The sequence below is a fragment of the Blennius ocellaris genome, assembly GCF_963422515.1.
Source record: "Blennius ocellaris genome assembly, chromosome: 16".
NCBI lineage: Eukaryota > Metazoa > Chordata > Actinopteri > Blenniiformes > Blenniidae > Blennius > Blennius ocellaris.
The window spans coordinates 14,940,641-14,953,295 of record NC_137665.1 but is presented as its reverse complement, the minus strand read 5'-3'; the positions used below and the strand labels follow the sequence as shown (position 1 = coordinate 14,953,295).

Below are 12,655 nucleotides of genomic sequence, written 5' to 3'. Positions count from 1 at the left end.
CTCGCCTCTTCCTCCGCTCTCGCTGAGCTCATATGCTGCCTTCAGGGATCGTCGGAAAAAAAGCCTATTAGAAGGACGGCACACAAATGTAAGTCAGCATTTCAAAAGAATAGCTACTGTAAAATCACAGCTCTACAATCAACAAACATTAAAACACTTATAATAAAATCGTGCAGTTTTCAAGAGGCTTCAAATTGTTTTCAATGACCAAAGAGACTTGTAAATGTACATTTCTCCGATTACAATGAAAGCATCTCACTTGGCCCGTCATTTAAAACGTCATTTCCTGCAAAACAAACTGCACAGAACAATAAGTCAATGTTTATGATTATAAACACATTATCAATGAGCCGGTTTGAGGGAGCAATACTCAAAAATGTGAATGTGTATAATTCCCCATCCTACATGCATTTTTTACAAATGTTTGCAATATCCAGATGAAATTGCAACAATGTTAATTTTTTTTATTGTGGAATAAATATAGTGACAGCAATAGGTACCTAAAAGCTCTTGAAAGATGTTAAGATGGAAAAAAAACACATTTCAGGGGTATGTGTTATTATATATTACATATTAAAGGGTATATATGGATTGTGCACATTTCAGGGTATATTGTATTATATATTGCACATTTGTTATATTGTTACTTGTACTATTTTCTTGCCTACATTCTCTAATGTTTATCATATTTTGGGTGTTATATTTTGTCTATTCTCTTTTGTGTTTTGAGTGTGTACACCGTAGGAGGGCAAACGACACAGTATTTCTATTCCACTGTGTGTCTTGTACATATACAGCAGAATTGACAATAAAGCTCACTTTGACTTTAAAACACACTGGATTTCGTCTTCAAGCATACCATTGACTTGATTTAAATAAACATAATTATGGAATTCTTCCAATTTTTTGCAAATGCATGTTTTTGAGTACCATTTGTAGTCTATACTTGGTTGGATTGTTACAATGTTTTGTACAGTATCTATTGTTTATGTTTTCTGCCTTGTCCATGCCACTGTATATTATTTGTGGAGTTGCAGGGGGCTGGACTATGAACAGGTCACCAGTCCATACACAGGGCAATGTGTGCATTATTTATTAGAAATCATGTGCCTAGAACAGGGGTGTCAAACATAAGGCCCATGGGCCCAAACTGGCCTGCACAAGATAGTGAAAGAAAATTTCACTATTTTGCACCAGAAGGTTTAGTTAAAATTGGCTTTATTTTGAGATTGCAATTGTTTTCAGTAGTAATTGTTTGGTTTTGTGAAAATATGAATTTTCCATGTGTACTCTGCACCACAACAAAGAAAAGTATAAATAAGTGTAAATATAAAAGGTTATGATGGCGATATTTTACCAGTCCACCGTATTCAAGATGAAATTGGGCTGAATGTGGCCCCTGAACTCAAATGTGTTTGACACGACATTAACAGTTGCTCCACTATGTTTACACTATGAGACATTTAATGATTAAACTGAAACGATCATGACCTTTGTGGTACGTTTTAATTACATAAACTTCCTATTATAATAATCTTTGCAGAATGGATATACAAGGTCGGCACGAACAAGTCGCAGTGAAATAACTACATTAAAATGAATTTAACATGTTTCTAATAAGTTGAGCTTGTAACACGTCTGAATTGAAATGGTGTTTTGAGAAGATGAGAAAGAAAATCATAGGAAATCAAACGTGATTAGAGGAAAGCCAGCTTATGAGTCCACTTTAACATTTTAGGCAGTACAATCAAAAATCACTTGTTTTGTAAATGCTGAATAAATGGAATTCAGAGGGTGGTAACTCCAGAGCAATGCTTGACAACAGCAAAATGTGAGATTAATGAAGCAAACAGGAAAAAAAAGATACCTTCCCCTCATTTATTTGTAAAATTACATTATCTTTTTCTTTACCCGTGACCGCACCCTCCATGTTTTCACCCATCAAACAGCAGCAGCAGCTGCTATAAAGGTTCTGTTGTGCTAGTTGTTGACGCCATAACATGACAACACTGATGAAAGAAATCCCTCCCCGATATGGAGTAAAAAGACAGAAAAGAAAAAAAAAAGCTGAGGATAACATCTCCATTCACAAAGATGAGACAGAACCAGTGCATTTAATACAACAGATCTTCAGAAAGAGAGAGAAACAAAATTAAGACATAAAAAAAACCCCGTCACAACATAATTAAGGTTGACAGATCATGTAGAGATTGGGAAGATATTGTTCTGACAATAACTACAGATTAATTATAATCTCGAGAAGTCCGTTACAAACACAGCAGAAATGTTTTCAACGCGCAGCTGGAATTGTGGTCAAGAAAACAAATCTTGCATTTGAGTATTTGCCGTTTTACACTGATGATTCAAAAACATTACATTAATGCTAAAATTACGTATGGGTGACATTGTTAATAAAGTACTATTTTCTGTATATGATCTGATAACGAAGACAAAAATGGTTGTTAAACCTTCAGACATCGGCTTTGAATTCATACTGACCAGCCTGTGATGAGAGAAACAAAGAGAGTGATGAATCAATCTATACAGCTCTATCAAGAAGAGTCTGTCCGTCCCTGTCCCCCTGGTAGAAAACGTCATCTTTCCAAGAAACATCGAGAGATGCTGCATGCACAGCGTCATCAGACCGTGGTGGAAATTCACAGGAAATTGATGTCATTAGAGAAAGGACAGGGCCAATAAATCTTGTTTTTTTTGTTTTTTTTAACTCCTTCCTGTTGCATTAATCATATTTTTTTATTTTAATCTACACAAATACAGACACAAAAAAATGAGCAAGAATTTGTAATTACTGATTATATTGTTTTGTTTCCTCCATGGTGGGGACAAAGGTGACATCAAATGCCCATCATCAGTAGAGAGGGTGTAGATTGGCAAGTTCTGGGGCGGAGACATGACTGTGTCAGTAAGCCTTGTGGGTGTGTGTGTGTGTGTGTGTGTGTGTGTGTGTGTGTGTGTGTGTGTGTGTGTGTGTGTGTGTTTTCTCAGGTTGGATCCATCGGTGTGGTGTGGCAGGTCACTGGCCAGCGGACTCCAAAGCCAAACAGTTAACTTGGTGCCGTGTTGCTTGTAGGGTAACTGGTCCGACCGATGGGACATTGTTTGACAGCTGGCGGACGTCTGGTCTGGTTGACTGGAGCTGCAGAATGGGGTGGATCAGCAGGTTCACTCCGTTAGTTTCCACCCCCGCAGCAGTGGCCGCTCCGGCCCTGCGGGGCAGCTTCCTGCAGGTCCACGCCGCCTCTGGCTCGACCGCCGCCGCCGCCCGCTGCACCCTGAGGCTCGTTCTTTGGAAGCTTCTTGGCTGTTTTGGGGGTAAAATTAATTCAGATATCAGCGTGACGCCAACAAGGCTCTGGTGACTGATGACATCAAGATGAAGTACTACTGAACATTATATTGCTTCTTGCATTGAAAGTTATCTTAAAGGGAGCTTTTGCTCCTCTGCAACCAGAAAATCAACTAATTTTGCACCTCACTTATTGAGACAGCTTCCAGTTTATCCTCTTTTACCAATTCATTTTTGCAGGTCTCTATGATATAGAAGTCTAAAGAAAAAAACAAAACTCCCAACAACTTACCAATAGCCATAAAAATCTCATTGACATTCATAGCTGTCTTGGCTGAGGTTTCCATGAAGAGCAAACTGTTGTCATCTGCATATGCTTGTGCTTCCTGAATAAAACAACAAAAAAAACAAACAAAGGATGGTTTTTATCAATCAAGCCAAGGGTTTCACACCAGAACCTCAATCTTCATTCACACACCATAAAAGTTCCTTTTTACCTGGAAGTCCACGGCTCTCTTGTTGGCCAGATCTGCTTTATTTCCAGCCAGTGCAATGACGATGTTCGGACTGGCTTGTCGCTGCAGCTCCTTCACCCAGTTCTTTGCACGTGTGAATGTGTCCTTTAAACAAAAAGTGCACACAAGACATCACTTAAAAAAAACCCAAAACAAACCTGGGGCAAGAGGATAGCGTCTCGTGGATTAAGCAACCTTAAACCCAGGCAGGAACTAATGATACAAGACTGCCTTGGCTGAAGTCCTGCTGTACTTTATGTAACTTACTGTGTTGGTGATATCGTAGACCACGATAGCTGCCTGGGCTCCTCTGTAGTACATCGGTGCGAGGCTGTGATACCGTTCCTGTCCTGCAGTGTCCCAAATTTCAAACTTGACCGTTGTGTCATCCAAACATACCGTCTGTGTGAGGAAGGCAGCTGGAAACGAAGATTATGAGACCGGGGGTTGGAATGAGGAATGAAAGAAAGCAGGAGGTCGACAGTCGTAGTTTAAACTCAAAATGCTACAACATGACTATGAACCAAGGAAACTGGAGAAGGTTTCAATTCAGAGTCATGTCGTAGTTTGCACCGATAAGAAAGCAGGTCAATCAGGGAAGAAAAAAAACAACAACAACAAAGAAAAAGCTATCAAATGTGAAATAAGCACAGAAAGCTGTGGTTTAAGGGCTCCACTGCATTCATCTGGCTGAATCAGCCAGCTGTCACATGACAGAGGAAACTCAACACTCGCATACTTTAAAGCTTTGTAATCTTTGACCAGGCGTGCAGCTGACCACAAGTTCAGTCGAATATGAAAAAATGCTGAGCGTAAGCACTGGGCATCCTGTTCCTGCATGTGAAAGCCACATTACTCACGAGCAGATTCAAACAGCAAAGTGGTGGCAGAGTTAATTCAAGAGATTGCAATAGGAAACGACATGGCGTTGGAGCAATGTCACAGAAAGGCATGTTGTTAATTTTGCGAGGATTAACAGATTAACAACAATCATATTCTTGCTTTACAACTCAAAGCTGTGAGGATTGGCTTCTGTCCTCGACAGAAGGTGCAGGAAATCCCCGCTGTCGTCTACATGCCTCGTTACTATGTTGCATAGGAATTCATTATTTACCCAAGATAACCCAAAGCCAACTGTAACCTGACTCCACCAAATCAACAGTCAATGGGAGCTCGCTGGTTGATGTGAGTCAGATGATCTGCTACAAAGAACGGGTTTTGCCACTCCTCATGTATATGCTCTGACAGCCAGAGCCGCCAAGACCTGCAAGTAAGCAATTTCTCAGCAAGTATTGAAAGGGGCCAGTGCCGCTGTGTTTAATCAGGGGTGTCAAACACATTTTAGTTCAGGGGCCACAAACAGCCTCGTTTCTCTCATGGGGACACTGGAAGGAGAGTCAGGAAGACAGAACTAAGTTACTAAGCCGAAAACTTTTTCGGGTTCAGTTAAAACAAGCTAACCAAGAAGCGTGTCGCTCTAACGCCACTTCAGTTGGACTGCGAGCAGAGTTGAAGGACTCCTCACCTCCGATGGTGCTCTCCTGGTACTCGTGGAACTGGCCTTTGACGAAGCGCAGCACCAGGCTGGACTTCCCCACCGCCGACTCTCCCAGCAGCACGAGCTTGAACTGGCAGATTTTGTTGCTGGCTGCAGAGCCGTTGGTCCGCGCCGGGCCGCCGCGCCCTGCCATGCTGCGGTGTTGAGAGTGGAGAGGAAGAAGGAGCTGGGGGAAGAGGATGGACCGCTGACTTCAGGCTTGGGCTGGTGGAGTGGAGCTGGATGGGGGAGGGTGGAGGTCAGGTCAGGTCAGGTCAGGTAGGTGGATGAGCGGAGGCCTCGCCAGTGGGAGCTGCAGAACACAATGAATGGAGTCAGATTCTTCTCAAGCAACCAGGAGTAGAAGGGTTAACTGGATAAAGCAAAACACACAGCAATGAACAATATACAAACAACAACCTTGTAAATGTGCCTGAATTAGATCCATGGTGCGATTAAAAACATTGGCCAATAGAAAGAGCCGCACAGACATCAGCTCAACACATTTGCTCCTCTGACTCGTCTCCCAGGCTGAAACTGAGGGCTCAAATAGCAAACAGCAACAATCCTGATGAGATCCATGTTGAGAATATGATAGCTCACACCATCTGATTTCTTCTTTTTTTTTTATCCAGTTTTTTTCAGGTCAAACAACACACCAACGATCTGTCCCCAACAAGTTGGCCAACTGTGAGCATCTGAAACCTTGTTTTCTGACTTGGGTGATGGGCCAGTTTCTGCTTGGTCAAAAGACAGGAAACACAAGTCAGCTCAGAGCAGGAAGTGAAGATTGCAGAAGAAATTAACTGCTGAGCGCACTAAAACCTGGGATGGACGGGGTCTATTGCAGGGATGACTGCGTGCAGAAACACCAGCGAGGTGAACCAACCACAGCTCTGCAGATGCTTTGGCTGTGCCGGCCATCTTTCCTCTCAGCTTGTTAGTGAGCTAATCTTTAGCATGTGACAGGAGATCATGGCTTTGGCCATGAAATATTCAGACCCCACATGTTTTATTACACAGTGCAGCAGGCGTGATGCAGATATTGCGTTGCGGATCTCAATATACCATTAGATTAAGCCGTTCCACTGATGGTTTTCACGTCGTCAAATCACGTGAAAGAAATGTTAGAAGTGAATGTAAAGTATATACATTTAATTTAATATAATTACAAAAGGGATGACCTCGAAATAAAAGCGCTACTTGTAAAGGGTTTAAACTGCAATCGCATCTTAATGCTTTCTAAGAATTATAGTTAGGAAATTCCTTAAGAAGTCTAGTATCATCTTACACCTGTGAGATCTGAGCGAGTTTAACTCTCGATATGCGAGAGATGGCATCTTGCTTAACTTTGTTTTTAACATTGAATCACGTCTAAGTCACTGCTTATACACATCTTTTTGGATTTTCGTGTTTACGAGGCTTCATGTGACAACACCTAAGCTGTGAAAAAAGGTGTTGTGTTTACACTGCAGCAACGGACACAACAACAACGATGTCGTTGGCCTGCCAGGCCACCGGAGGGCCCTGTTGCTTGTTTTGGTAATGAAACCACACAGACGTGTGCAGAGAACAATATGCGATACACGTGAACAAAATTGAAAGAACCCAACATTCGTATGGACCGACGATTAAATCGGATGCCATCAGGGGTGAGTCTCAACCATAAAACTACCGATATGGACAATAAATCAATAAGTCACACCACCACGGGGCCGCCATGTTTGTTTACTGGCGCATGCTCAGTAACAGCGATCCAAAGCCTCCGGCAGTGTCTGCAGGGGGGACCCGAAACCGTGAAAAAAAAGTTCCACCTTGGGAGCCCGTGTATAAAAAGTCACGGATGCAGTTGAACCAAAAGTGAAGAAAATTGTGCAAAATACACGTGTTTTTGTGGAAACGGGGCCTAAGAATAGTTTCCCATTTACACAGTATAGATTTAAAGTTGTGTTTCAGTGGCTCCCAGCACTGTTGTTGTGTAAACGGACTCCCAAAACACAACGCTAGCTTTCTGATGTTAATGACATTTGAGTAGTAGTGCAATTAACTTGCTGTTATTTGAAGGCTGAATATAATCGCATAGATTTATACAAATTTAATTAGGCAGACACACTGCAAGTGAGAAGTTTGGATACGAGAGGATAAATGGACTTCAGGAGAATATTGCTGCAGAGCACTTGTATGACGTAAATTAATTTATCACAGAAATGCTGTTGGAAAGTTTAAGATGGCCAATACAAAAAAACTAACAAAAAAAAGTTCAACAGATAAGCTGTGGTTGGAATATTTCTCACAAAAACAAAAAAAGAGAAAGATTTAATTCCACAGGTGTTACCATATGTAGTGACACAAACAAAAGTGGCCCAACGATGTCCCAGGGTTAACTGCTGCTTCTAACAGATACTAAAGGACACGTCAAATATTGGCACAACAAACCATTATAGGCCGAAATCCAACACACACAGTCTCCACGCTGACTGGTGGGTATCACAGGATGTGAAAGGTAGACGCAGCTGACTGGCTCAGAACCAGTCTTTCTTAGTCAGACAGACCTTCACACATCCTCAGCAGCCTACGACGGCTGCTTTGATGGCATCCCTAATGGGCCGATGAAAACCTCCTCAGGGAAGTGGGTCAGAAAGAGAGAGACAGACAGTGGGGCACGGGTCAGAGAGAGAGAGAGAGAGAGGGGCAGGAAGCAGGAGCAGACGAGAGGGAGAGCCCGTGAAATATTCATCGAGGCCTCCTGGAACGCTTTGCTGCCAGCAAGATATTCAAGAACTTAGCAGGGATTGCAGAACACCGATAATATAGAATATTAAATACTCAAATTGTAACATGCAAAAACATACAGAAAAGCTTGGCATTAGTTATGAAAGGCCCAATAGAGCAATTTGCTTGGTGCTTTATTAGGGTCGACTGGAGCCTCTTGCAGGCCAGTTTTCACAAGGAAACCGTTCGACTGTCCAATCAAAGACAAGATTAACTGATTTGTAACATCAGCTTCCTTGTAACATCAAACACTAATGTTGAATACCTGCCAGATAATTACTTATCTTGACAAAAGGGACACACTCTCATTGGTTGCACACTTTGGCAATGCAACTGCCATAAAAATCCAAATGACTCCGGGCGTCTCGTCATTAAAAAAAAAAGGATCAACAGAAAAACAAACAGTTGGCTGTATACATAACAGTGCATCAATGTAATCACTGTACACTTTGCAAAAATCTTAACTCCGTTACCTTCCAACTGAGTCGTCGTTGTAAACAACCCGTCATCGCTACTCCAGTTTAAAAAGGAGAAAAAAGAAGCAAGCAAGGACTTGTCTCGTTGGCCTCACATCGAGGGCGGCGTCCTGAAAGAACTGGCGGCATCTGATAGAAAGGCTGCATCAACTGTTGTGTGTCTTTCGTCTATCACGCCAAATGCACACACTCGTGTCTCAAAGTAGCAACAGCACACGTAACGCAAAAAAGACCAACACGGGTCCAATTGGACAACACTGAACAACAAAGAAACAAAACCGTGCACGAGATGACAAAACGAATCAGGAAACGCTCCTGATCCAAGGTATGTGCGCCTGAGTTTCTAAGAAAGGACGGCCTTGAAAGTGACGGCGTGGATGGGAAAGTGGTGACATAACACGGGAAAAGCAAACAGGATACTCATCACCAGCGGTTTGCCAAGCCAAAGGGAAATCAGAGGAACTTCCTTTTCTTGTGACTTCAGGGTTTCGAGCAGAGCGACTGAGCCGCGAGCAGCTGCTCGACCTCCAGGTGATCAAGACAGGTTGGACAAACTCTTTGAAGACAAGTTTACACGCGCTTCTAATCCAGTTACAGGCAGAGTACAGAGATTGTTTGGAATCACACTGCTGAGGGGTCATCATATGTAAGGCCCAAATTCATACTGTCTGCATCCAGTATAAACTGTGTGCCAATTCCAACATGTGGACCACATGAGCCACAGCAGTGACCATGAAACGCACCATTGCTGTAAATGTTGACTCCCACATTACGATCCAATTATAATGAAAATATAATTCAGTTTGTACCCCTGTATGCAGTACGAAAAAAAATGATCACACAGCTCATTAAGTTACATAACATAGTCTCTGCCTCATTTATCTTAAATAGGACTTGGTATAGTCGAGGTTTTCCTCCAAAACATTAAGATCCTAAACACCCAATGAACAGAATAACACATTTTGTTTCCCCCCCGCTAATTCCCACATTGCCAAAACAGCATCCAGGTTAAGAAGGATCAAACCCTAAACAAATATTATGTGCACTGATGAGCAACACGGATCCCAGATCTTTTCTTCCCCCAACTTAACGTCTGAGCTGTCAAGACGGGTGGCAGCTTTAGAAGGACAAGGTCCACTCACCATAAACTGAAGAAAAGCTTGCAGCCAGTTAACAGTAAACCCCGTCTGTGTCTCAAAGGTCCGTGCTGCGCGCTCCTCATTAAGTCATAAACTAAAGTTATGGAGGTACATTTGTATTTTAATACATTTGAGAGAACATGTGCAAATGCACAGCGTAACGTGCAGAATTACAACACGTATGCTGACAGCAGTTGTGACACTTTTACCATGTGACTGCATTTCAAAAAGCGTACAGGCCTGTGTGTGACACATGCCTGAAACATATTAGTAAAATAATAAAACTAAGCAGGCTCACACATACAACCTGCAAAGATTTCCTTTAGATTATTGACACAGCATTGTAAAACCCATAATTACAAACGTATCCGGTAGATGAGAACAGGAAAGCACTGCTTCAACTCAATAACCTGCTTTGAGAGGGTGGCATTTCAGCATCAGATCAGCTGTGGTAGAAGTGCATATTCGGTATTCTGTCAATTCTAGACAAACAGATCACCTCAATTTAAAACCTTGTGTAGATTACATTAGTCCTAGTCAAAACTTTGCACATGATTAAATATTTCACTTTCCTGAGTTTTGTGATATATCTAGCTCATTGTTCATCATGTATAAAATGTAAATATAGGAAACAATACAGTGCCAAATGTCTATTTTATTGCCACTTACCATCATCTATAACTGAAAGGTGTACAAGCAGGAACCAGGGGTGACTGGAGTGTTATTTACTGTTGATATATCCCCCAATACTTTTATTGTCTTTAGACTTTTCATAAAGTCTTTTTTTGTTGTGATTGATGCATTATTCCTAAAAATATGCTATACAAATAAGATTGCCTTTCCTGTGACGTCATGTGTTTTCTATGGGTACATGCGTGAGGACAGGGACTGACTTCTCAGTGGCTTTGATTAAAAGGTTTTAATCACAGTAGGAGAAATATTTGATGCCACTACTAATTAAGTATTTTCTATTGCGCTCTACTTGAGGTGATGGTGCGTTCAGGTACCTATGAGGGTGGCGGAACTGAACACTTGACAAGTTTCTTGTACATAGTTTTGGGGGGGAAAATTAAGTAATTTATCTCGTGATCTTAGAGTAAAGGTCATTAATCGATCTTGTCCCAGCAATGGTGAGCTTGTGTTGGTTGAACAGATAAAACGCAGTTGGCTTCGAGTCCAAACTGCGAACATTAACTCACGGCGTCCCTTGAGAATGGAGGTTAAAAACACACCGTCAGCTGTTAGGAACACGCTCCAGCCGCTGACAATGTGAGCTGACGGAGGTAAAATGACAGGAAAAGCCAAATCCGTTCTCCTGAAAGCCAAACTTGACTTGCGGTAGCATTAGCCGCCGCTAGCGGCTATACGTCATTAACAACTTCCCTGTCCTCGGCCACTGGTCGTCAGCTGCTCGGGAGACTCGGAGGGGTTTTGGGGTTTGCAAACGGCGTCCTGTGCTTCTCAGAAACCTCGGCGACAATGTTTTCGTCCTGCATGTGTTTAAAATACATGTTCTCTAGAGGTTTCGTCCAGTCCGAGGAGCTCAGAGCGGGACTCGATCAACGGCTGGCCACAACCTGACTAACTCGCCCTCAGCTTGGCTCTTCCCCGACACGCTTCATGACTTCAGTTTGAGAGACTTACATGACTTTTTCCTTTCTCGCCGTTCACATCAGCGGCAGTCTCTCCCTTCTTCTTCTTCTTCTTCTTCCTCCTCCTGTTCCTCTTCTTCTTCTTCTTCCTCCCGTTCTTCTTCTTCTTCTTCTTCTCGGGCTCCGGCCTTCCTTTCCGGTTAGATTTTTTTTTTTAACAGGGAACCGCCCACTTTTTGTCAGCGCGTGACTGACCAATGACAGCCCAGCATGCACGTGACAGCAGTCTGCAGCATGGCTTCGTCACATAGAGGCACAGAGGTGTCAAACACATTTCAGACAATTAGTGGAGAAGATTTCTACAATCTCAAAATAAATACAATTTCAATGAAACCATCAGGTGAAAAATATTGTGAAATGTTTAAAAAAACAAAACTTCTATAGCTGTAGCATTCCACATGTTTGTACACAGCAAAAAGCCCAGAGTTGAATCAACTCCCACCATGTTTAATTGAGTCAAAACTCACCCTTACCACATGGCTTTAAGGATATTTTAATTACTTTAGTTAAATTTTATTTCATTCATTCAAAAAGAATTAAAAAAACCAATGTGATGTGGAGGAGCAGCGGCTCTACTCCGAGCTCCTCACCCTATCTCTGAGGGTGCACCCAGCCACCCTAAACTCATTTCAGCCACTTGTATCCGGGATCTCGTTCTTTCGGTCATGACCCATAGCTCATGACCACAGGTGAGGGTAGGAACGAAGATCGACTGGTAAATCGAGAGCTTCGTCTTTTGGCTCAGCTCCTTCTTCACCATGACATACCGATACAACGTCCGCCATAACTGCAGACGCTGCACCGATCCGCCTGTCGATCTCACGCTCCATCTTCCCCCGACTCGTGAACAAGACCCCGAGATACTTGAACTCCTCCACTTGGGACAAGGGCTCTCCAACGATCCGAAGGGGACAAGCCACCATTTCCTGGTCGAAAACCACGGCCTCGGATTTAGAGGTGCTGATCCTCATCCCAGCTGCTTCACACTCGGCTGCGAACTGTGGCAGTGCACAGTGTAAGTCCAGGTTTGATGAAGCAGAACCACATCATCTGCAAAAAGCAGAGACGAGAATTCTGATACTTATGTTACATATGTTGCATATTATTCATTGAATTTATGGTATTTTAGTTGTTTGTTTTTGTTTTTTTTAAACTTCATTTATGTCTACCTATTTGTCTGATATATTTTTGTTCCGGTTTGTAGTGAATTTTGGCATTTTTGTTACTTTCATAAATGTCTTCATTTGTGTGTGCGTG

The 12,655-nt window shown here is 42.4% G+C and overlaps 1 protein-coding gene across 1 annotated transcript; it reads right to left on the bottom strand.

Annotated features, from left to right (window-relative positions):
- Positions 1–1,864: 1,864 nt before the first annotated feature.
- rab5c (RAB5C, member RAS oncogene family) lies at positions 1,865–11,531 on the bottom strand. The gene is made up of 6 exons (XM_080511805.1): positions 11,391–11,531; positions 5,348–5,672; positions 4,090–4,241; positions 3,805–3,927; positions 3,600–3,693; positions 1,865–3,322 (listed from the first exon to the last, which is right to left on the bottom strand). Exons 2-6 carry the CDS (start codon positions 5,511–5,513, stop codon positions 3,192–3,194), a joined length of 666 nt encoding a protein of 221 aa, XP_080367931.1. The 5' UTR covers positions 5,514–5,672; positions 11,391–11,531; the 3' UTR covers positions 1,865–3,191.
- Positions 11,532–12,655: the final 1,124 nt, after the last annotated feature.